The 26787-nt window shown below is 39.4% G+C and overlaps 1 protein-coding gene across 2 annotated transcripts in view; it reads right to left on the reverse strand.

Moving 5' to 3' along the window:
• Window positions 1-10981: 10981 nt before the first annotated feature.
• The window catches only part of LOC122836632 (protein diaphanous homolog 1), a 100094-nt gene continuing 84288 nt past the window's right edge, over window positions 10982-26787 (reverse strand). For both annotated transcript variants that reach the window (XM_044126341.1, XM_044126340.1), the window contains 5 exons: window positions 26394-26518; window positions 26102-26266; window positions 25616-25748; window positions 21647-21736; window positions 10982-12780 (listed from right to left, as the gene is read on the reverse strand). In XM_044126341.1, the coding sequence (XP_043982276.1) occupies window positions 12596-12780; window positions 21647-21736; window positions 25616-25748; window positions 26102-26266; window positions 26394-26518 (698 nt within the window). In that variant the 3' untranslated portion in view covers window positions 10982-12595. The remainder of the gene's footprint in view (window positions 12781-21646; window positions 21737-25615; window positions 25749-26101; window positions 26267-26393; window positions 26519-26787) is intronic.

Consider the following 26787-nt stretch of genomic DNA (forward strand, 5'->3'; position numbering starts at 1 on the left):
AATACTCCCTGACGGTCCTCCGCAGAATCCAGCATCAAATATCCTGCTCTGATTAAGAATGAACACATGCTCTCCTCATGCTTGTATCCTTTCCAGGACTCTTCAGATCTTACCAAACACTCTGAAGTTACCAAACTTCCAGCCCTGTTTCCATAAAGTCTGTTTTCGTTTATCATTTTAGCTGAGAGGAATGCACCCATCAGGCTCAGATAATAAGGAGGCCAGACAGGCAGAGGAGCGAGGAAGAGCATCGAAGCCTAAACGTTGCTACGGCTAACGCTACCCTGATTTAAAGAGACACAGTAATGTGCTGGCTGCTGGCTCAGTTGAATCGCAGAGATGGAGCTGTAGCAATGTGGACCAAGAGCACAATGTGTCCTTTGAATGCTGAAAACTCTTTTTTAGTCTCTTGATCTGAAAAGACCCTTCTCTCTTCTGTCTCTCCCTGCGTCTCCTTTGCCAAGTGCTCTCTGGGGTTGTTTTCTCAGCTGGGAGGATGGAAGTCAGACAGGGGGAAGAAAAAGGGGGTTTTGGGGAGACAGGAATGAAGCAAGGAATGATAAGCTGAGGAATGAAGAAAGGGGCGAATTTAGACAGCTAAATAGACAGGGTTAACTGCTTCATTGACAAGTAGCAAGAGTACATCCAGAGCAACAATTAGTGGCAATAAAATCATGTGAACTATTCAAGGAATCATGAATAAATCTGAGTTGTACCATAAATATTTGTGTTTTCAGGAGATTCAGAACCCTCCATCTGGTGTAAAGTGGGTTGAGGGCGTCCCTCACCCCCACCTTGCATCCAACACATATAAAACAACAACATGCCAGCATAACCCCAAACCCACCACACACATCATACACCCCCCATTTAAGCAGCCCACAGCTCTCACACAATTGCAGCTGCCACACCCCCCCACAGCAGCACGTACCATCTAATCCACTGCCTCCACCGCTGCTGTTGTCATAGTTACGAAAAATTCCAGATTTCAGATGCGGAAATTAGCAGGAAGCTGCGAGGAAGCTGTCAACCAAAATGTGTGACAAAGAAGCCTTAAAGCACGGGGGAGGAGGAGGTTGTGTTCATGTGAAGGATTTGGCATCAAAGATTAGATGTTCTGCAAACATGTACTAGATGCTGCACATGCCAGGGCTTTAGCTGAGAAAGCAACTGTGTGTTAAAGTGTTGGCGTGTGCATGCTACCAAAGGTCTGTGAACACCAGGCCCCTCAGACATGGAGGCACTGACACAGACTGGCGCATGTCGACAGTTCCACGCCACGCTGACAGGTGTTGCTGCGGAAATGGTGCAGCTGTTGCCTGGATATTTCGAGCTAATAACCCCAGACTATCAAACAGCTCTCCATTTCCCCTCCCCGTCCCTCAGCTCTGAGCCAACACACCCCAGACTGGAATCAGAAAGAAAAAGTGTAAACTCATACTGTTTGTTTAAAAACAAACCAAAAAATCTTCTCCCATTGCTGTTATAAAAAATGACTGCTTTGCCTTAAAAAAAGACGTTTCACTCCATAAAGTATTAAAAACTGACACATCGGTCCATCACAAAGGACAAAGGGATCGGTAGATCCGATCGTGACTATTCTTGTAATTATACAACATTCCTGCAGCATGGAATAATACAAAAGGAATGACTAATATAAAAGTCACTTTTTGAAAATATTTGATGTCATTTGTAGTGTCTTTCTTAGAAAAGAAAGCAAGACAAAATGTTTTAAAGCCTGGTATGAAAAAAAGCAATTTTATTCTTAAGCCATATCACTCTGCCTTACTCAGGCCCTATCCATAATACTGCAACTATATTTCACCTGATGGTTAATTATATGGATAGTGGATGCTACTTACACCCATTGCCATTGCACTGAATTAAAATGAAGACATACACCTTTTTTCCAGGGTCAGTTTTGCCTTTGTGCCAGCAGACAGAAATGTCAAACATCTGTGGAATGAACAGATTTCCAGCCACATCGTAAATCCTCAGTGAAGATGACTAGTAGCAGTCAGACACACAACAGGAAGTCATGAGAAAGTTGCATATTTGTGAAACACTGGGGGATAATAATCTGGATTTTAAGACATGAACTTAACCGAGGGGAACGTGGGAATATTTCAGGGGCTGCAGCTCATGTTCTGACAGTGATTTGAAAATCAGCAGTGTGGATGAGACTCGAGGGATTCTGCTGAATGCTGAGAGCTCGGGGACAGGTGTTAAAGCCATCAGCAGGAGCTGAGCATTTGAGTTCATTTCAGTCTGCGGGAAATGAACTCAAATGCAAGAATGCATATAAAAATGCAAATGCTGATAAAAAGAGGGACTCTATAAACCCAGATCAGAGATGCCTTTTGATCCAGTACAGTCAAATCTGTTCACTGTTATTTGGAAACCTGCTTGGATCGTCAATCTCTTGTTTCCATCAGCGTGTTTATCTTGTAGGGAGAACAGCCCTTTAAGATGATTAATTCTAAATACTGAAGAATGGTTTAAGGGAAATTGAGAGATTTGAGTGGAAAAAGCAGCTCCAGTGCCCTAGTTTACTGTTCTCATGGTACACCGCCTCTCCCTCCCTCCACCTCTCTCTCTCTCTTTGTTCTCTCCCTCCCGTCTTGCTTACTTTACTCTGCATTTTTGTCAGTGCACAAATCTAATTTGCTTCATAAAATCCTTTTATTTTATCCCCTCTTATTATGTTTTCCTGCTTCCACTCCCCTGCCTGTCTGTTGTTAAGCCACATAACAGCGACTCCTGCTCCAGATAGCAGTGTGGTCTGGCAGTCGGTCTTGCTGACCCCACCGTCCATTCCTCCCTCCCTCTTTTCCTACTCTTCCAGTGACCTCTCTGCATTTGCATCCGAGGAGCCAGTGGACATCGCAGTGTGTCGCACTCGTCTGTCTGTGTCCATAAAGATCAAATATTCATGTGCCCGCTTCTTGCCGCGGCGCCTCGCCATGCAACAGCAGATGAAGTCGGCTGGCGAAAGACTCAGTTTCCATGGCAACCCCCACCATCCGTTCCCATCCCTCCTCTCTCGCCTTTGTTGGGCAGCACAGGGAGGGGCGACAGATACCTCCCTGGAAACAGGTCGCGAGCAGACGAGGGATCTTGGCATCACAGAGAGTAGATCACCAGGAGATGATGAGACTGCATGTCTTCTGGTTGTTGTTTTTTTCCTTCCTCCTCTTCGTCGCCTCTTTGTCTCCCCTCTGCTCCCCCGTCTCACCCACCCAGCACGTATAAAGCAGCAGCTCTGCAGCGAGACTGTAAGCTGCTTACTATAATGCAGCTAAACAAAGACTTGTAGCATGTCTCGTCCCCCCCCCACCTCCACCTCCCTCTCTGAGTGTCTGAACAAATTGGACCAGAATGCAGCATTCATCCTCTTCTTTGTGCTGAGGTGTAACTTCCTTAAAAAACGAGAAAAAAAATCAAATGGAGCTCTTGACCCATCTCCCCTTTATGTTACCAGCACAAAGCTGTGATTCAGAGTGAAAGCACCTCCAGCTGGAGCTGCCTGCAAATCTCACTTTAGCTGTTGGTCTCTTACCTGATCTTTTCTTCTCATCCCTTCCAATTTGTCATATATTCTGCCTGACTGAGCATCACTGCCCAGTTTTTATTGCCCTTTGTTAGAGGCCACCAGCCCTTTTGAGCTGCAGTGATATTATCACATCTATGCGTGTGTTTTTTTTTAATGTGGGTCACTTCCAGTTGTGTCTATACACACTCGTCTTTGTTTTTACTCACTCCTCTGCCACCACCTGAGCCTCCATTTTACCAGGTAGTCAAACAGAACCTCTTAGCCATTAAATAAATTCATATATGAAAAAAGACAGCTAAAGGAAGACAAAAGTTAAATCCACTAGAACAAAGGCGAAGGGAAATAAAACTACTGGAAACCCAAACACACAGAAAAAGGTGTGAGAACAGAGGAGGCAAAGAAAAATACTGATGTTTGACAGTGAGTGTAACCATGGCAACAAAGCAAAGGAGTGACATCATTTTTGTTCACCAGGTGCTTTGGTATTGTCTTTGTCTTTTTTATGGAGTCTTACTTTACTGTCAGCACTTCAGTTGATGTCAGAAGGAGAGGAAATTTATTTATCTTCATTTTTCTTAGAAATTTTTAATTTTGAGCCGTAACCCTAGCATCAATTGGACTTAAATTATTATTATTTCTTTATATAAACTGCCTTGAGATTACATTTTTATATTAATAAGCTGGAATGAACAGTATTTCTCAGACATAAACAAAAGTACAGAAACTAATATTTCTCCTCCCAGGGTCTCTTTTTTAGATCTAAATCTTGGGTCAAGAGACCTGTGTATATAGAATACAGAGTTATTGTTCTGGCCTGTGGTCTCCTTCCTGCTGGACGGTCCTGGAAGCCTGCCTGCAGATGAAGCCCAAATCAGACCATTCATCTCCTGCTGGATCCTACTGCTACCTATTAGTTACTATTTTAATTAGCCGCAGATTATCAGATCATTTATTTTAAGTTTGCTTTAATAGACAATACCACCTGATAACAGGTTAAAATTCAGCACAAAGTTAACAGACTCTGACGTTTTGACAAAACTGCGTTCACTTTACCCGAAGAACATTTATCTGTGAGCATTTAATCTCCCAATAATAAAAATAAGATATTTAAAGATTGAGAAATTATCTTGTAATTACGTGGTCAAAGTTTAAAGAGACAGCATAAAAAAATGGTTCAAGAAAATAATCCATGTTCATCTTTGGGATTGTGAACACGAATGTGTCATTTAAGGCTTTTCAGTTTTTCCCTTTTAAACCTTGAAATGTCACTGTGGATACAGTCCTCTTCAGATGCAGACATTCCTACAAGTTGTGTGTCTGCACCACAGATACACCACACCCAGAAACTCACTGCACCCCGAGGAAATCAGACTGTCGCAGACTCTGCTGATGTAGGTCAATTGACTGACATCTTCCTAACCTCCATTGATGTGTGTGGACGTAAATGGTGCAAGAGGGCGAGGCAGGCATATAATCACACGGATACAAATATTGTAAATGATTTCAAAAGCTCTTTAATTTTATGATCTCTACCACAGTCTAATCAAAATTTAACCCTTTATGGCACAGTGTACCATGTGACCGGGCCCGCAAGCACAAACATGCAGCAAATGAAAGAAAGATCTCTTCATATGGGTCAAAGAGTCTGACTCTTGTGACTTCAGCCTGACTGCTGGAGGAGACACAATAGCTTCAGGGGGATTTCCACAGAACTTTAGCATCATTTCAACTTTGTCCCATCATGCTTTTCTCTCAGTTGCTGTCACCTTCTCTGCCCTAAAACTACATGTGCTTAAAACGAGGACAGACGAGTGTTGTGATTGTTTCCCCTGAAGGCAAAAACTTATCTACTACAAAATCTACAACTATTATTATTGTCTCTGCTTAAACCGCAAATATTTTCATCTGCACGGTGTCTGCACACTTTCTGTCTGAGAGTTTCTATTCAGACACTTGCTGCTAAATATAAAATAATAAGAAGTCGGTGGATTGTTTGGGAGTTGAGTTTAAAGAATCACATCATGCATAGCACTCCCCCCTTTACCACACCACCAGAATGATTCACAACTCAATCAGAATGGTCCAAGGTCGTTGCTTGCTTAGGAAAAGTTGTATGTCAGGTTTGTTGCATCTACAATGCTACTGAGTTTAGTAGTAAACAAGATGCTTGTGCCCACACTATTTGTTTGCTACACATGTAAAGGCTTTATATGGATCACTGACAGCCTGTGTGATTGTGAGAAAATCAAAGGACAGCAAAAAGTAACACTATGTGGATAAACATGGCTCCGTAACCTCTGGTGCGTATTGATGGGTGCTGCCCTATTCTCGGTTCTTGCTCTTGTGATGATTTAAACCTACAGTGAGAAGGTTTTCCTTTAATATGTGGCACTATATCTGAAGATGCTTTAAAAAAAATTAGGTGATGGTTATTTTGAAGGAACACAGCAAAAATCGAGACATGGGGGAGGTGAAATAAACATTGCATGTGACATTTCCCAAAGTTTCATCATGTCAGTGAACAGTGATGGCATAGTTACTTTGAAAAAGTAACTTTAATCAGACTACTGATTACTCCTTGAAAAAGTAACTTAGTTAGATTACTGACTACTTGATTTGGAAAGTAACTAAGTTACATTAAAAGTAACTTTTTAGTTACTTTCAGCAGCTGCTGACAACAGCGCTCTGCCTCCTGTGAAAATCTCATTGAGCTTTGCCAATTCTTAATTGTCAGATAATGGTAACATCAACAATGTGTCCCCACTGATAAGGTTGAAATGAAGAGGCGATTGTACAAAAAAACAGTACAAAAATAAAATAAAAAACGTGAGTAATTTGTGTGGTCCACTGTTGTCTGGAAAACTCTAAGAAGGATTTTAGTGATCAAAGGCCTCTTCCCAGCATGATGTCAGTTGCAGATGTTTGTGCTGACATGCAGGACGAGCTGAATGTTTTCTCAGCAGAAATATTTTAGTTTCAGGGAAGGAGCCGTGTGAGCAATGAGGAAACAAAGGACAAAGACATGGAAATTAAATGACAAGCAGAAGGCTTTTAAAAGGGCCACACAATTAAAGAAAATGTTAATATTTATAGGAATAGTTGAAGCAGTTCAACAACCGTAAATAAACTGAAATGGACAGATTCCTACATGAGTCAGAGAGAAGATTTCTGGGTTTGAATCCTGTTGCTTCAGGGTGACAACCGGTCGCCATGAGACGATGGAGATGTCACTCACAGGTGCAGCGGCACAGCCAATCGGTTGACACTGCTGGCTCCATTTTAATTAATTGTTAATCGTGTGTCACATGCAGGATGTTTTACAAACAACCGAGTAATCTGATCATGTTGAAATCATAAAGATATAACGGTTGATGCAGGAGGACTAAATGAGATTAAGATGCAGTGGCTGGAGTTTAGTCACTCACTTGAAGGCAAATTCAATGCAACAACAAATCTACTCATTCAAATTCATATAATTCAGTTTATATGAATTGAATTATATGAGGCTATGTGGTGTGTGGACATTCAGTCAGTTATATTCCAATCTGAGTCAATGCAATTAATTTATAATCAGAGAGCACTTGGCAAAAAATCAGCAATCAAAAGTAAAATTTCTTTTGATTGGGGCAGGGTCTCCAACATGCAAGTCAGAGGTTTGGAACAAGTTAATATTTTTGATAAATGAGTCAAGGCAGTCCAAACAAATATCAGGTGCTGTGGTTTCATTTTGTTCTGCCTCACTTAGTGGGGATGAAATAATCACGTCAAGAAGAATCCCTGTGATTCTACAGTGAAAACAATCAGATTTATTCATGAAAATTCCATGAAATCCTTATTGCCGAGAGCTGAGGATGCGGGTAGCTCAACAGATCTATTACTCCAAGTTTGGCAACTGTACAAAGAAAAAAAAAAAAAAAAAACTTGAATTACTCTAATTTTGCTCTATTAATAATGAAAAAATCCTGTTACAGCTTGGTGAAACATTTTTATGCAATAAGAGACATTTATTCCAGATGTGTGAAGAACTGGGATGAGGATAGACATACACTGATGCATGCAAACGATGTACTAAGAACAAACCTTTTTAGCTTCATTAGTAGTCAGTAAAAGTCCGTTTTGTTGGAGTTTAAATGCCACTCTGGTGTATATTTCTTCCCCCAAGCAGCAGGAATGCTGAACGATGTCCAGCTTAAACTACACAGTTCTTAGAAACAGACCGAGAGAGAAAGAACCGCTGAGGGCTTTACAACCAAGTTAAACTAAACATTTATTTCAGAGCCCCTGGCATGGTGACACTAATGGCAGCCAAAGAAATCAAAAGTGGTTGAAGAGAAATCTGACTGATGGGAGTTTGGTCTAGTAGGAAAGAGGAACTAGGAGAAGAGATGACGCAGAGCATAAAACGTCACATGTTCTGTTTATGTAAATTCATTGTTTTCCCCACAGCTGAGGTCACAGCTCTTCCAGCGCTCCCTCCGTGCCTCCTCCAGGAAGGGTGGCAGATTCACTTTGCTACCTGGAGACCGACAGCCTCGCTGCTTGGCCAATCAGAGGCTGTGAAAAACAGCCTCCTGCTCCTCCATTGGTCCCCTGCTCCCTGGAGTTCATTCCTCTATCAATGCCTTGTCATTGTGTCGTCTGGCACTGCCAAAGCCAATTATACTGCCCTCTTTTCTTCTATTCGGAGCTCTTTTCTCTCGTAGACCCCCTTCACACGTTTAACACCATGAACACACACAAACACTCACCCACACACGCACACAGACTGACACATGCATACCAATCTCCTCTAGCTCCTCAGAATGTCATGATGGAGTCTGGGAATCAGGAGGACCTGAAACTCATAGTAATGAGACTTCTATACAGATCACTGTTAACCCTCGTATCTGAAAACTATTAGAATAAAATGATAAATAATAATGGAGCTAGAAGATAAATGCTTGAAGTATTTTAAGTTTTTCTCCCTAAATAGTTTTTTTTCCCCTCAGTACCATCTTACACCTGTTGCCTATATTTGTGTTGACATATGAATATTAATAATTTTGACAAAGCTAATAACTAAATCATAAAATCTTAACCCCCCCCCCCCCCCCCCCGAAAAAAAAATTACTACTTATAAAAATTACTCCCCTTTGGTCTTAATTAGAACGTGAAAATACAGTTCAGGCTTTCAAATTTGTAGCAATTAAGACTTTTTATAGACTTTATTGTAAGACAGGGCTGTAAAACAAAGCCATGGATCAGCTGTATGTTTCGGGGAGATGTCTAAAAGTGGCACTGTGTGTAAGTTTAAATGGCATGAAGGTTTGGTGCCACACCCTTTACTCTCCAACATGCTGGGAAAACCGTGACAGGAAAACGCTCTTAAAAGGGTTGTGTTAGGCTTAACTGTTGTAGAAATTGGCTGATGCTGCCGAGAAAGGACTCATGTCAAGTCAAGGAGGCACACATTCAACAAAAAACTTTATTAACTTACAGAAATTCTGTTAAATGCGCAGTCAGATTCATGAGTCATTTCTGTTCAGAGTAAAAAATAAAACAGCAAACTGTTTTAAAGATTGATTTTATAACTTTGCACGCTACTTTCAGCATCAATGCTTCCAACCTAAGCTCACATATCTGACTTTATCCAAGTCAGATAAAAACCTTCATAAAATACATAATGGGTACAATCCTTATATTAAAAATCAAAAGCATAATATTTCTACCAAAAACTGTCCACGTTAGCTTAAAATGAGGATTAAGTTTAAAATATTCATCTATATGTATGTCCTAAAAATCAGCAAGCATGACCAAGAAACCCTAAAACTAAGGAATTTATTAAATATCATCTTAAAATGGTCTTTACGGTTGGGCCAGAACGATTTCTACCCTGTGGCACAAACACGTTTGTGAGCCAAACGGGAGGTCATAAAGGATTAAAGGAAGCTGTGGTTTTTCTGGTGGTGTTAACTGGTCCTGCTAATTGGGTGAAAGGAAGCTTTGGGTCCCTGAAGAATGCATGAGAGAGATATGAGAGCGCGAGTCAACGTCTCCAGGATGTTTACTGTAACGGCTTTGAAATGCACAATTTCAGACCAAAGACCAGCACAGCAATTTGCAAAAACTGCATGAAAACGTGCTATTGGAGAATGCTTCTAAAATTATTACTGGCGTGAGCATAAAACGGGTCATTCCTAAAACGACAATTTCTAAGTTTGACGATTTTAAGACCCTCTCACTCGACTCGCATCTATCCATAAATGTGGAGCTCTGCTCAGCTTTCTCTGTAAATTTACAGCCTAGTAAACATCAGTGAGAGAGCTGGGCTTCGCTAAGGCGGCAGAATTTACAGTCTGCTCTGAAAAAGCCTCTCAAAGAATGTAACAACACTGAATTCAGTTTTTCTGCATCTATGAGAACTAGACAGGATTTATGTGTAACCCTATCTAGAATAGAAAGCACATGTATAAGAATCTGCAACCTCCAGAAATAGGTTAATAAATTATTTTAACCCATAAGGTGATTTTTGAGTCCACTTCTTCCAGAACAGAAAAAAAATATGCACAATCCTCCACTAGCAGAATCTCCCAAGAAATAGTTTTATTTCTAGACATTCTCACTAAAGAATTAGGATATTGTTTTCCCAAATTTGGAGATTCTTTAATTCTTATAAATAGGCAAAATAATTTTTAAAGAGCTGCAGAGTGCGACTCTAGTCTGAAACCGTCTAAAATTCTGCAGTTGACAGGAAACTTTGGGATGTTGTGTTGCAGAGTCTAAAGTTGCCCCACTCAGGCTTTGCTGGATTCCCTTGTTTATTATTATTTTTTTTTAAAAAAAAGGAATTCAAGCAAGAAACTGATTTACAGGGTCTTTACTTCAAAACTCACGTCTTACCAAAAGAAAATGGAGTTACAAGATTATCCATGTATTACGGCAAATGACTAAACTTTATCTTTCTGTTCGGATTGACGTATATTATACTAAACTGGTGGAAGTTCTTAAGTTTTGATGCACTTATTGAAAATGGAGAAAGTGTGAAAAATGTTTTTTTTTTTTTTCCCGTTTTTGCCCCTCGACTCTTCATTCACAGCCAAAGTAAGGTTACCCACAATGAGAGCTGCGTCTAGAAATAAAAGCCAGCTAAACCTGTGAAACCTGCTGGTCTGAACAAAGTTTTGCTCTACTGAGCCACATAAGTATTTTGACTTTCAAGAATACTGTGTCAGTAAAAATAAAAAAAATAAAAACAGTTAGAAATGTCTATGAATTAAGAAAAAAAAAATCATGTATCAATGACACTGCAGAGTAATTTTCCATATCTCTCACTGCACACACACACACTCACAAAGAGAAGGCTTTCCTGTTGGATACTGGCAATCAATGTTGGAAAAATCTCTCTGGAAACACTGGAGCCGTGGAAAATCCTTGGATTTATCTGATCACTTTAATTTAAGACATTTTAATTCAAAATTACAGAAGGGATGTGCATTTTCTTATTGTGTAAAGCAATTGCTGAAAAAAAATCATTAAAATTATTGTAAAAGTTTATTTAGAACAATGTTATTGAAGGACCAAAAAAAAAAGTACAGCAAAAAAAAAAAAAAAAAAAAACTCAGGCAGAATATTCCAGTGGTGTTCTGAGCAATGAGATGTTTTGTGCAGGTGGATAATTCCTGTGTTTCAAGATTAAAATAAAGCACTAGATCCAGGCTCAGACATAACCACACCTCTAGTGCTTCACTGGAATCCATTCATGACCTTTAAGTGCCACTTTCTCTCAAAGTAAACAAAGAAAAAAAGTAATAAACATTCACTTTTACAGAACATACCATATCAGTGCTGTGCTTACTGACTTATAAGGAGCTGGGCTGCAGGTTACACTGAAGGATTTGCATAGGAGGAGACGCTGCATTGAGCAGCCGACATCACCTGGCGTGCTTCCTGTCAGGTCTTACACCAAACCATCATGGCAACATGTCTGCCGAAGGCTGCAGAAGACAAACAGGAGCGAGGCCAGACATCCGGAGACGACGGCTGCAGTTCAGTGGGAGAACAGACAGACTAACAAGTGAACACAGATACTTGTCTCAGCAGTTTCTGGGCTGTTTTCCAGTGTGCTATACTCTCAGCAGAAAGACCACAACATCATCATTCATGACAGCCCAGTTGGTATTGAACAGTAATTACAGATGGCAACACACATGTGCACGCCAACACTGAAACTTGCAAGCAAACACACACACACACACACACACACGCACACACAAAACTAAATATAAGTGGATAATTTCGCACTCAAGTTTTTCTTGTATACAAAAAAAAAAAAAACAGAGGAATGCAAACTACTGAGGCTACACTGTATGAAACCACACTGAAAAATATTTTTGGTTTCTATGTATATTCACTCCCCATTACAGTTTAGGTTATGGTCTACATTTTTATTTGTACAAAATAACCATTTATTTGATGCACACCATTGAGATAAATCTACAAGATAAACTCAGGTGAAGCGTAATGATCTGGTCCACATGCTCTCTGCAGTGGGAACTACACCGACTACACTTGCAAGTGAAATTATGAGACTCGTTGGCACTTCAATAAAACACGTGGATAAAGTATTACAGACGCAGAGTATCACAAAATGTTACAAAGACGTATGTTTTACCTTGTTGCGGAAAAAATGAGAAAGTTTCTATTGTACAGAGATCCTGGAAATAAGCCGTAATTTCTGACAGGAAATTGCTGACGAAATAAAAGGAGGTGATTCAGTCTTGAGGAAGTCTTTGGGAAATGCCCTTTGATCAAAACTTTAAGCTTTAGGGTGCATGCTGATGAAAGAAACTGGCAAACATTCAGAAGCTGAGGCGAGAGGCTGGCCCTCTGGTTCTGCCTCTCTCTAACCCAGAACAGGAAAGAAATCCTGAAAATAATCCATGCAAACAAAGGGATCCGGAAAACAATACCATGTTGCTGTTGGCCCCTGGATTGGATAAAAATCTGTTTTCAATACCGTTATACATGTAAAAAAAAAAAAAATCAACTTCTGTACTTGGAGGCCTAACTAGACCGAGAGGAAATAGGGTCCAGTAGGTCCTCCAAGGATTCTGCTTGTTCTAGATTTGGCTCCTCCTTTTCAGACTTTGCCTTCTTTTTGGGGATTTTACTGGATGAAGTCGTCTCTTCCTGCATCAGCTCTTTGGCCAGGATGTTGGTCACTGCTTGACCAGCTCGCCGGTGGTTGGCTGAGAAAGGAAAACGACAAAGTGAGATTAAGAAAAAAACAAAAAAAAACACAAACCTCAATGAATCTGCATGAATATGCATTGTGCTGATGCACAATTACATGTTGAAGATGAATTGAGATACACAAAACTAAAGAAATTAGGATTTTGGGTGTTCTCACTGATGTACATTTGTTAAGGACATTTTGTATAAATCATATCCAAAACTATTGGTATTTTAAATAAGGCAATGGAATTACTAAATAAACGGGCCTTGAATATTTTTGCATTACTCACAGACTGTTCCATATCTGACATATTGTATTGAAACTTGAGGTTGTATTTATAAAACAGATACAAGTTTTATCTTACAGAAGAGAGCTCCTGGAGCCATAAGTTGATACAAAGACCACACAAACCTAATATTTATGCAGTTAAACTTAATGAATTTTTAGAGTACAATATTTTAAAATCTATACACACAGTACAAACCTTGAAAAGAGAAAATAAATACAACGTAAAAAGAACAGCTTAAAAAAATGGATCCAGATTTAATTTCAATTAAATCTGTCAGTTTATGCAACAGTCTTGACAGTGAGGAAAAAAAAAAAAAAACAACCTAAATCTCTAACTATACTTAAGAAATGTGAAAATCCTAATGGATGATGTTTTATTGTGATTTTTTTTTTGTCTAAATTCAATAGCTAATTTTCTCTTGATGTGAATAGGTGGGGCAGATAAAAGTTTACACTTCTTGCTGCTGCTTTGCATTCATTCATTCTTTTAGTTGTTGCGTGAACTATTCATATTTATTGAATGAATGAAACAAAAAATGAAATGGAAAGAAAGAAAAGCATTAAAGCGCGTTAGCCGCGGTTTCTAAACATTTTTCAGATTGTGTAGGATCTGAAGTCACCACTGTATTCAGAGATGACTTGAAAGAGAAAGTCAAAAAGAAATTTCACAACTTAACTTGATCAAAACAGACGGAAGCCCAATATGGTTTTTGTATGAGAAGCACATCAATGTAATATCTGGAACAACTTAGTGCTATTGTTAGATCAAAGTCCATCTGTTCTTGATACAGTGCAGCAAAATAGGGGAATAAAATGGAATAAGAGAGAAGTGGGTGAAGACAAGGTGGAGTTGTTGGGAGGAACAAACAGAAATGATGTATGCAAAATCCATGAGGTAAGGCAGCGGGTTAAACAGCAGGATGATTCATGCTGTGGGAAGATTAAAGACAGAGGGATGAATGAAAATGAGACGGAAATGGCCACAGAGGCTTGAGTCAGAGAGGGAATAAGCTGACAGAAATAAGAGAGAAACTTCATGAAGAGAAGGAGTCTGACGGATCAGACCCTGAGGATGTTGTCTTTTTATTCATCTACCTGCTTACAGCTATCTCCTTACATAGCAGCAGCCGTCTTATCGCTCCTATTCTTTACCGCTCTTTACTCTTCTGCGTAGGAGTACAGCTGTACAGCAGCAGCCATTTTGAGCTATATAGGTCAGTGGAAGATTGCTCTTGTGTGTTTGCTGTCATTTTACACCAGGTGAATGTTTAGAGGTCTTGACTCCTCACGCAAACAATGCAAAAACCAAAAAGCAAACATCAGTCCTGTAAGTAAAAATAGGCATGCAAATGAACCGTGGTTTAACAAGCAACACGAGATGCAAGACACACGCACACACAAAAAAACTCCACACAGATTTACCGAGCACGTTTCCAGAACTAGCTGCGACAGAGACAAAACTGAGTCTACAGAAAGAGAGGAGAAACATGTATGAATCCAGAGCTGCAAGCTTTTGGCCTGTAATCCTTTTTTTTTTAAAAATAAACAGCACAACAGCTAATGTAGCAACAATCACCTTCCACTGTTTCCTGTGGGAAACCAATCTCTCCCCATCATAAACACTCCCTCTTCTCTCGCTATTTTTAGCCAACTCAACCCCTTCCTACTCATAAATGTGCTAATTAGAAATTATGCAAATGACCCAAAAACCATGAGAAACGGCACATGTCGGTGTGGCTGACTTCATGTGTGACGAACTTGTCCTACATGTTGAAACCCGTTGAGAAAAAGTTCTTCAAAGGCTGTCAGCGCAGCTTCTCTTCTTTCATCCTCCTTCTCTTCCTCTCGAGAGCCGAGGAGGAGAGGAAGAGGAAGCAGCATGGGAAGCAGACACATTCAGACAAAAAAAAAATCCTGAAGTTTAAATAGAAGAAGAGAAATATGATGATCTGAAATACGTTGAAAGTATTTTGGCGTTTCTCTCATGTGCATTGAGGCTCTGAACTTTAAGAGAATATTGTAATAAGACATATAGTCGTAACCTAATTTAAGTTAAGTGGCTCATACTTACATCGAGGTTGTAAGTATGAAGATAAAGGTTTGTACTCTCAGACTACAGCTAGCATTTTGACTGGTGTTCAGTTTCAGACATTTCCCAATCTGGACAAAAGAAATCTGGTGAAAACTTAAATCTGTCCTTAAAACTAGAAGCAACTATGTGTTGTTGTCAGGACTGAGACGATTTCAAAAAGCAGCAAAAGGAAAATAATGCTAAATTAAAAAAGGGAAATGAACTGGTTCGTTTAAAAAGAAAATAATGTTTTTGCTACATTTTCCTGTGGTTTTACAGCTAAAACTACTAAGAACTGACTACAGTCATGTTCTGAATATCAAGATTATGTTTTAACTACATCAATTATAATCCAGTGACCACATAAATTCAGGTTAGGTTATTAATCAGCCTGTAAAAAGAACTATTATAGTAAAACCCATCTAAATCGAGAAGATAAACTACGTCTTGACAAATGTCAAACTTTATTCAATTAAGAAACCATTTATTGGTCTTTCACTATTATAGAGCTGTAATACCAAACTCACTGCAGTATTTCTTCACGCATTACTAAACAAGGTGCATGCACTTTGAACATGGTGACCAGCTCGGACGTGGACTAAATGTTTCATGTGGCTGGCATGAAGCTTCGTGGCTGCAGCATATTTGCAGGATCTGTTGGGCTGAAAAAGGCTGTTGATGGTCTGTTTACTGATGAATGTTTGCACACTGTAGGGGGCTTTGTGGCACCAAAAGCCGAGTGAAAGAAGTCTGCAACACATTACACTGCAGGAGACGATGTAATGAGCACCTGATGAGAGATAATGTTCTGCTGTACAATGTGTTGTGATTCTTGCGTTAACCAATAAGGGTCTGGATGAGAGATGCTCTGCAGCTTTGTGCAGGTAGGCAATAGCGCTCAAAGTTATCTTTTTGTCCTTCACTTTTAAATGATGCTTCCAGATCTCTCACTCTTTTTAGAGCAACATTTCCTCAGCCTTTCTTAAAACGCTCCTTTTTCACTCAAATTCATTTCAGTTAGTTTCAGAAAGATTTGTTTTGTTTGCTGAACCGGTTAAATTTGATAGCGGAGTCAGGCAGAAAAAAAAAATAAAAAATAAAAAAAATAGAACTTGTGGGATAAATTGGTGTTGTGTTTATCTAGCCAACTTACTAAAAGGAAAGAGCTTTAAACTGGATCTGTATAAGTAGCAGCCTATTTTCCACTTTAGTTGAGTCAATCTTAAACAACATTTAACACTGCTTTATAAATTTGTATTTTAGCTTCAACTAGGTAACTCCAAAGGAGCTAGAAGCTGAAAACATTTTAAAAACCAAACAAAAAGATCAGAATCTTTAAAGGCTTTTTAAATGTCTTACTTCCCCACTTTTCAGCCTTTCAGATACATTTCTGTGTTGAAGGTATTTATAAGTAAACTTTTCAGACATCTTTGTAATTCAAGAACAAAAAACACTAATAGTTTACAGGAAAGTCAGACTTCTCGGAGGTACGAGGGAATAAGATGTGGCTGAAACCTCCGTTCTGTATTGTGCATATTGTTTATGGCCCAGAAAGACACAGGACAACATAATGATGTTGATGTAGCTAAGATAATGGTGTATCTGCAGATATAAGTAAAGCTTGGTTTTCATTTTACCAGGGACACATACCTCCCTCCTCAGGCTGCTGTGGGTAATACACTGCTGCTCTATGGCTGAGGATTGTGGGAAATAGTGACATCATCTAGCATCACTGCAAGCTGTTGAGGAAACTATTGATGCTAAAACATGAAGCATTTTCTGCCTCTGGGCCACATTGTTGCATTTCATTGTGTTTGTGAGTATTGACACATGTGATGTCACTGCTTCTTCAGTCATAGCTTGACTCATAGCTAGACCTTTGTCTAGTTGGACCGATCCTTCTTTACACGTCTATATGGTAGCTGGTGTTTGGGAGCATCTGTGAAAGCATTCCTTCAGATGTTGGATTTTCAGACTACTCAGACAGCGTGTGCCTCTCTGTATTGTTGCTATGCTCTTTATCTCCTCCTCTCTGTTGTGATTGGTACTTTGTCAGGAAGTCGCCTCCATCATTGGATGCTGCACTCCGGGTCATGACCCAGCAGATGGGTCTATAGTGCGTTTAGACACAACATTTATCCATACAGGATTCAGGATTCTTACTTATTCTCATGAAACGCATACAAGCTTTTCCAGACTCAAATAGAAAAGGTTGAGACTTCTTTGTGTTTACTTTGTCATAAATTCTTAGTTAACTTTAGCATGTATATTCTAAAGACTTCTAGAGTACACACGCTTATAAAAATATTAAAAATAAAGGGAAAGAAGACACAAGAAAGAAAGTAAGGGTTAGACATAAGAAAGGAATGAAGGTAGGACAAGGATGAGACACAAATAGTGAAGGAGTAGTAAACACCAGAAAAACATAAAAGGAAGACACAGAGGCAAATATAGTAAATAGAGGCAGGGCATCAGGAAGGAAGGACAAAGGAAACAGGGAACGGCACAAGGTAGAACAAAAAGACGGAAGGGCTTTAGGGAGGAGAAAAAGAAAAGATATAAGAAAGAAAAGGAGGATGACATTTAGATAATAGAACGTAGAATCTAAATACAAGTATTAATCCATATACTTGTCAACTTTTCCCACACTCATCTAGACTTAAATAATGCTGAAAAAGCATAGAAATCCTGTATGAACACAAATCAACTGATTTTTCAGAGCTGCTTTAGTGTGAATTCATATAAAAATATCAGAAACATTTCAAAACTAAAGATTTGAAGTTGACAGCTTAGACGTTTTGCATACAAAAACGTCCATCCTCTAACGTGCGTTTAGCTTCAGTCATTTGCATGTGTTTGTATCGGCATGCGGGCATCTGGCGTGTGTGTTTTGTCTTTTTGTGCTTTAGGAAGGAGGGGTGGCAGACAGACGGAGGGTAGGCAGCTGAGGATCCCACATGCACACAAACACAGATCAGAGGTACAGGTCAAAGGTGAGTGGGCAGATTGGCTCCCCAGCCTCGTGGCACACCATTCAGTAAAACCGAAGCGACACAATGAGCATGACGACACACTCAATAGGCCCTCGGTGGTCTTTTATTGCTCAGCGGTGTCGTTTGCAGTCACTGCAGCTGTGAGTGGTGGATACAAAGGGGAGAGGAACTCTTCGCATACCGACAGACATTAGGAACAAAATCAGAATGAAAAATATCAGAGTCCAGATTCAGAAATTTAGAGGAACAATATGTTGCCATTGACAGAAAGATGCAAGCCCTCCAACCAATCCAAATGAGGCACAAGAGTCAGTCAATATGTTTGAAAAACAATTGCATGTTTTTGACAAAATGGTTACTTTTATTGGATTAATTGATAGAAGCTATAAACTGCAATCAGCTCCTTTAAAATACATTTTCCAAATACTTAAAAAAAACAAAAAACAATTGTTGTTTTAATAGTTGTGGGTCAGGACATGTACTTCTTTACGGTGATTAAAATAATCAGGATTTAATCAGGGGAAAGACAACTCTGCCTGGAAATGACAGTAGTAGATGGTCAAATATTTATATTAGTCTAATGTTATTATGTGAAGACGTCTGCCTACTTCTTAGAAAAGCTTAAACATTCATTTCTGTAACAGAAACAAAGAAACGCGTTGTAAATCCTGAAGCCAATCAGTGATGTCACTTTAGTCCAGGCTACAGAGCTTTGACATTAACTAGTTTGCCTCAGTTTTGGAAATGTTATTATTTGAAATGTAAAATGTGACTAGAAACAATTTTTAAAATATCTGAAACACTCAACTTCACTTCAGGACATCTTAAATAAATACTTATTGAGTCTTTGGAAACAGTTTGTGTCACATCTGATGATGCCAAACTCTTCACCATCAAGGATTAAACTAATAGTGTTTTGCTCTCTTTTAGCTGCAGGGACAAGCAATTAGATTGCAGTAAAGCCATTATCTGGTTATGTTGGCCCAGGGGAGAGATGCATATTATGTGTCACAATAGCAGGCGTTGGAACGGATGAGTAATAGCCTCAAATGAAAATTATTTTCTTATGAGCTGTCAAAGCAGAGGATGTCCCAACTTCACAATCATTTCCTAAATGATTTTAAGTAAACAATCCAGAGTAATCCTGTGACAGAGTTTTTATATTAAGTTGAAACTTACAAAATCCACTCACATTCTGGAGAGGAGGCAGCCAAGGCTATAAAAAAAAAAAAAAAAAAAAAACGCCAGATATGCGTCAACAGAGAGAGAATCAAGATAAATCTCCTCCAGCTTCACTAAATAAAGAACTCTGACTCAACTCATCCAGTAAAACTTGTGCGCACACACAAAAACAAAATACCATCCTCTAGTGTTGGTGAAGCGGTTTTCTGGCCTCATGCCTTCCAAACACAACATGGGAAACTAAAGAAATGACCTTTAAACATGGCTGTGGATAATATAAACTTCTCACAAAGACCGTAAATAAACCACAGCCCAGCTTCAAAAGAGTCAGAAAACTCTAGACTTGGGAAGAGTAAGAAAAAAAAGGGACAGTGTAGAAAAGGAGACATTCAGCTTTGCACTGCACAAACTTTCCAGATCATCCTCTTGTAATAAGGGAGGAAAACACATTTCTTTCTCTCACAGAAATGATCAAGGTTTCCCTGTAAAGGAGTGTTAGGTGCCCAAACAGTGTTATGGATGACTGAGTGAACCCCAGACTGGGCCCCAGTTTCTTTTTTTTTCTTCCCGTAACCCCAGACTGGGCCCCAGTTTCTTTTTTTTCCTTCCCGTAACCCCAGACTGGGCCCCCGTTTCTTTTTTTTCTTCCCGTTCTCTTTTCCCTCCAGTTCGCCCCACACTTTTGTCTCAGTGAATTTGGAACAAATGCAACAGTGCTGTTTATTACGGCAGAGCTTTCTGCACTCAAATATTTCCTCACTGAGGTCAACTCAGGACCACAGCATGAGTGTTACAACTGCTAGAGCAAGTCAACAACAAAATGTAAACACATTTACTGATTAAAATGAAAGCATAAGTAAGATTGAAGTTTTAAAAAATTCAGATCTAAAGAAAAAAGCAACGCAGTCTACCCCTCTGACTTTGAGCTACCTACCCTGCGCTGTAACAAAGCTGCACATCTGGCTTCTATTGAGGGACAGATTGGGTTGCACAGACTCCTCTACAATTTGAAAACATACACTAAACTGCATGTGAATGAACACACACACCATCTCCCTTGCTTACTGTTAATGGCCACTGGACATTATCTAACTCGTATGGTAACGCATAACTTTCCTGAAACAACAATCAGGTTAAGTTGTTGTCCAAAGTGTGTTCATTGTTGATTTCACTGAGGTGGTGTGACCAGAAGGCCAAATTTGTGGATAATTGCTCAGAGTAAACAGCCAATTTGGCAGAGTAAATCAGCTCTATGCCGAGTCTATTTGGGCCTTTTCAGAATTAATTTAACTCTTTCAGGGTTATTTCAACAAGAGATTAAAGTAGTTTTCACTTTTTCAAGTGTTAAAATGACCCAATCTCTTGTTGAAATAACTGAAAGAGTTAAATTACCTGAGAAGGACCAAATAGACTCTGCAGAGTGCTGACTCAGCTCTGCAAAATTAACATAAATCTGCCTTAGTTGAATGACATGTTTTCCTGGATTTCTCATTTTTAAACAGTGGCTAGGACAAGTTGGTCTCTATCTCATATTTCTACACAAACACACACAAATATTTCAAGTACATTAATATTTGAGATGTCAATAAATATAATGCTCACAAAAATATATTTAAAAAATTTTGAAATCCCCTTCACTGAATGATTACTTTTAATTAAAAGATGGATTTTCAAAGACATTTTACTAATGTAGGAGAGGATTAATTTGACCTATTGTAAGAAAGCAAGTCTGACTGAAAATAATTTTGCAAATGGCCACTAATCTCCAAAAGATTAACAAAAAAAACACCTTAACTTCAGAACAGTCAGTAAAGTTTCACAAAATAAAGAAACAATTACTTTCCAAACTGGCATTCTAAGCATAACACTTTTTAAAAGAAAAAAAAAAAACATGTATAACATCTGTATCTCATTTCTTATGCCCTGATGTCCTTTTATTTAAGTTTCCACTCGCATTTTGCTTGGTTCTTTCCCTAGATTTAAATCTCTATTTTCCTATTCTATGACCACACCTTTATCATTTGCCGCACTAAATTTTTTTGCTGCCCACAACCACTCGTGGCACCCTCGCTTTACTTTGTTGTTGTGCCAGCATCTGATGCCACTGGCTTTGTTCTCTGCTACTACATCCCAAGAATTAAACCAACCCGTGCCACCTCTGAGGCATGCAACAGAGATGGGGACGATAAACAAATCTGTTGCAGAGCGTTGACACAGACACACACAGTGAAATGAGGGCAAATAAGTCACAGATGCAGGATGTGTTTCTGCCCAGTAGGTCTAAAACACATCTGTCTGGGAGGAAAGGAAGCTGAAAGACCACCATGTTTAGAGAGAATGGGTACCTGCTTGTCGAGGTCCTCGCTTCCTTCTGAAAGCAGCACCTGACTGCAGCGCCTCCAACAGGCCATCCATGATACCAGTTTCATCACCCTCTGTAAAGAAAAACAAAAAAAAACAACACAATGTCAGAAATGCATCAACAAATGTTAATTTATCTTAAGTGGATTTACATGGAAATATCTATCTATTCTAATTAAAAAAAATAACTACCTAAATCAGAGGGTCAGTATAAATCAGCACCAGTTTCTGATCACTCATTTTCTTTCCTGATCATAAAAGATTGCTTTTGCTAAATTATCTGGGTGGTCATTTTTCTTAATTGCAAACATACATACATAGAAAATGGATAGATGTTCCCGACATGTGGTTGTTTTCATTAACCCAGATGGGCAGTGACCTAGTTAAGCCATCACTGCTAAAAGCTGCATGGTTCAGTCTGAGGAAGCCATCTTCTGAAAATATATAAACCCCCAACTAAAAAGACACACCCCATAAAGCCACAAATTCTCCAAAATGCATGAGTAATTGAGGCCTACATTTTAAATTTGTACTGACTGAATATAAATCTGGAGTTTGTGGCTGTTTGCCTGTGTCATCTGTGATGGTGGGCTCTGTCTGTTTGTTTACATCCTGATCCTCGGCACAGTCTCTGTGTCTGAGGACCATTACCAGACAAAAGTGCTTCATACCTTTGTCTGGTTATGGGGTGCCCACTGTGTGCATGCATGTGTGTGTGTGTTCTTCATGGGCAGAAGTCGGGGGCAGAGTTTAGCACACAGACAGATGCTTTTAATTATGTCTCTCTGACTCTGAAAAGGGACGAAGGGTTCTGGAAGAGGGGCAGTAGGCCTTAGGGTTAAAGGTTTATTCCATCACCTTCCCAACCCCCAAACATAGAGCACATGCCAAGCTCACACCAACACACAGGGTTTAATCCTGCAGTAAGCCATGCACCAGATGGTCTGTGGTGTCGCCTGTCATGTCTGAGAAAGTCTCTCTGCAAGGATCACTCTCTGAGTCTTACGTGGTTCACATACACCCCTCAATGTCCAAGAGCTGGAACTGCACCGAAAGAGCAGAAAAAGAAAACAGACTGCAGTTTTCCTCTTCAGGGTGAACACATCTGGCATATTTCCACTTACGCTAATCACATGGTTGGCTTAAAGCAGTCATGGAGGCACAGAAACACACAGACCTACTTGTGAAAATAAACTGGAGGCACTTCTGAGGTCAAACAGTAAACTGGCTGTTTACTAGATATGCTTTTCTTGGTCTCAGGAAACACCCAAAGAAAACAAAAAAAATTTATAGTGAGCCCATGCTCTCTTGCACTTTGTTTTTCCAGTTATAGCTGACAACATGTAGTATTGGATCTTTTAAACTGAAAAAACCCCCCACTTTAACAAAGTTCAACTTGTTAATAATAAAGGTGAAAAGTGTGAAAACTTTCCAGGATTCAGCCACTTTGGAGAGATCATGGTAAGTTAGTCAGGATTAATGTAGATAATTATATATGTTTGTTTTGTGATTAGATGCTGAAAAATGCTTCTGAAATCAATGTGGCCAAAGCTAAAGCATCAAAAACAAGGTGGCTTCTCGTACATAAACAGCAGAGTGCATGAAACGGAGTAGCAGCACTTAGAGCAACTAAGATGGTAAGACGGATTAATTAGTGCAATAGGATTAGAGTGTAAGTTTTTAAAGCTGTCTATCTGGATCAGATCTGCTGAAACCCACACACACACACACACCCACACGCAGGCGTGTTCCTGTGCAACAAATACACCCACCCACGTTTCCCTCCTCTTCACTCACACACACATTGCACAGTGTCTTTTGTGAAGCAACAACACCTCTAGTGGATGTTCACACAGTTGCTAATGAGAATATTAATGACATAATTTACTAAATGAAGTAGACTGTAAACAAAGAATATAACATATTGTGAAAAACACCACAGCTGAGATATGGAGACAGGAATTTTATTTTTCTAATGTGCTAAAGCAGAATCCCTCTTTCACAGCATCGCAGTGTGAGGCAAGCCAGGCTTATCCCATTTCATCCTCTCATATCTCCTGCTTTTCTCCTACCTTCATCTTACCCTCTTTTCAAAGCGACGACAACACAGCCTAATCTGCAGCAAACCATCTGCTGCTGCCCTGCTCTCCTCCGCCCCCTCCCCCACACACCTCATCGCTGCTCTGCTCACTCTATGTGTGGAGTGTGAGCACTCCCAGTGGCAGTTCCCATACCAGCACTTGAATTTGTTCAAACCACATCAGCACACACCCTTTCTGAGAACACGCAGCCTCCGACAGCCTTTTGCGGACACCACTGACATCTAGTTGTAAATATACGGTACAGCAGCCGTCAGATCTAATGAGTGCAAACGTCACATTTGAAGTCCAGATGGAGAATGTGGACCTTTGGGTGTGGCATCAAACTCCTGACCCTGTTCACCATCCTGACCCCCAGGGCATTCAGATATAGTCAAAACACATGATTAGATAATTTAAGTATGTGAGGAGCTATAGCCTTCACAGACTCCCTGAAGAATGAGCCATTCACAGCAGTTCATAGTTACTATCATCATGTGTTTAAACACGTGCATACTGAGTCACATAGGAATGAGAAGGCCACAAACTGCAAACACACACTGACCTTTCCAAGTTTTTTTTTTTACAAGCATTTGGGATTTACACACAGAGACCAAAAAAAAAAAAAAGACAGAAGCATTAAGTGAAATCATGAGATAGTGACAGCATGTGAGATAGCAAACCAGAGGAGCAAATAAAAACAGAAATATCAGCGTGTTAAAGACCAGCTACTGAAAGGACACTTTGTTCAACTAAATTGTAGTATGAGGGTAATAAACAAATGCAAAACAAAGAGCAGGTGTGCAAATATCAGACTGATTTGTGTATGGTTGAATTCAAATAGGGGGGGTTGAATGACTCCTGGCTGCAGGCGCAGTCAAAAGTGCCACCTGTATGTAAATGATCCCCCACTCACACAGACATGTGCTTATCTTTCAAGTTCTATGAAGTTACTATAGTGTGTGCTCCCAGAGGATGACCATGAAATTTAATCACCATCAGCAACAAATGTTTCAAGTTTTTCAACATGGATGAAACAATATCCAGCGTAGGGCTTCTTTTAAAGTTTACATGAATGGCAGAAAAATAAATAGGAGTCAGGAAAAAAAAGATGACATGCCAGATGGCACATCCATAAAAAAACTTTTGTTAAGCTGCAAACACAAAAAGAAACTACTCCTATTAGCCACAAGAGTTCTTTTTAGCACATGAGCAAAGCAAAACAGAATCAGTCCCTAGATGAAATGCACTGAGGCTGTAAAAAGTTTGACCCTGGAAGAGCAGAGTCTCTGGAGAACCCAAATGGAGCCAGAAAGAGGAGGAATGTACTAAAAGTAGGTCACAGCCTGAAAGAGGGGGAAAAGTCTCTGTGCATAAATGTGTGTCTGCAAGGCAGGATTTGAGTGCTAACTGTGCATGCAGGGATGAGAGTGGTGGGTTGTATTACATGGGGCAATACGCTAAGAGCATTTTTAGCATCAAATAGAAGGCTGGAAATCTGCAATTGCTGATAAAAAGATTTAAGTTGCTTTTTTTAAACCACTTTTGTGTCATGAAAGAAAATCACCCAAAACTTTAGAGGCATGAAAAAGGGTCAAGCCGTTACTTGGATCCATCTCCGTGACTTCACTTTATCTGAAGCTTCATTGTTCATTGCTTCAAAACAAGTCATAAACATCAGATTAACTCTGGTCTAAAAATATGGAAGGCTTCATCATCTACACTCACACACTGACACACAAACATATTAAGCAGAAGTGTGGACTCTGACTGCCCCCAACTGGAATGTGAGAGAAATACAAATGAAGAAATCTGGATTGTATGAGTCTGCTTCAGTCACACACAGGTAAAGACAAAAGACTCTGAAATCATGACCTGCATTGATGTCGGGAAGCTGGCTTCTTTTTAGTTTCTCCTCCTTCTCCTTCTCTGCTTTTTCTCTAGCCAGCTTGGCCTTCCTGATCTTCTCTTCAGCTTCCTTCCTCTTCTGGTTCTCTTTCACCGCTTGCTGTAAGAGGAAGAAAAAAAAAAACAACAACACAGCAATTATGACTAAGTCAGTGCAAGAATAGAAAGGAGTATTTCAAGTCTATGCATCATCAGTAAAGAGGCATCTGAAGAAGGTGTGAAATGTAAACAAAACTTCAAAAGCAGAGACTGATGGTTACAACCTGAAACCGATAAAACAAGTAAAACATTCCCGAGGCAAATTTACTGTTAAAACACAGAATAAACTGACATGATTGAAGTCTAGTTTTAATTGCCTCTCATCTATGGCATAATTCAAACTCCATTTCTTTACACCATCTGTAAAGATTTCTGTATTTAAACTAAAACAACCATTTTTTTCCAAGCACACACCTGGAACATGTTTATGAAGTTGTGGATGTCTCCAAAGAACTCCTCCACTGAGATCTTTCTTGGATCAAAGACGAAGTAGTCTCCAAGTTCAGTATATTGCTTCTCCATATTTTTATGCATCCCATCCAGTTTCTCAAACTGTTCTTGAGCGTAGCTTACAAAGCTGTGAAATCATACAGTTAAGGTACATAAAACTCACATCACAGTCAGCTAGTTGTTGAAGCAATACAAAATTTGTTGTGTTTTTTTTCTTATAAGAATACTGGTATTATATCAGCTAGACAATGGATATAGACATCTTTTCCACAAAATGGTCATTTTCATTTTGTGCAGGAGGGAAAGTTTCCAGATCTTTCTGCAGGCTTTTGATCTGACGCCCCATTTGCTCCAAATTCTTCTGAATCGTCTCTGCAGAAACTGCATGACAAAAAAAAATGAAATGTTAAGACTGTAATATAACCATGTCAGATTGCATTAGAATTAATATATACTAATAATAATAAGCTTTAAGTATTGAAATCAGTCTCACAAATTTTTTGATTATGGATCTATAGCTGAATCATTATTTATAAGGTATATGGCATTTAAAATCTCAAAATATTTCATTTATTACATACAGATTACAGTAAGAAAATGTGCAACTATCTTAACTACATGTCTTGTAGGTAAAACCAGGTGAAGTGGAT

Source organism: Gambusia affinis, linkage group LG09 (genome assembly GCF_019740435.1).
Source record: "Gambusia affinis linkage group LG09, SWU_Gaff_1.0, whole genome shotgun sequence".
Lineage (NCBI taxonomy): Eukaryota > Metazoa > Chordata > Actinopteri > Cyprinodontiformes > Poeciliidae > Gambusia > Gambusia affinis.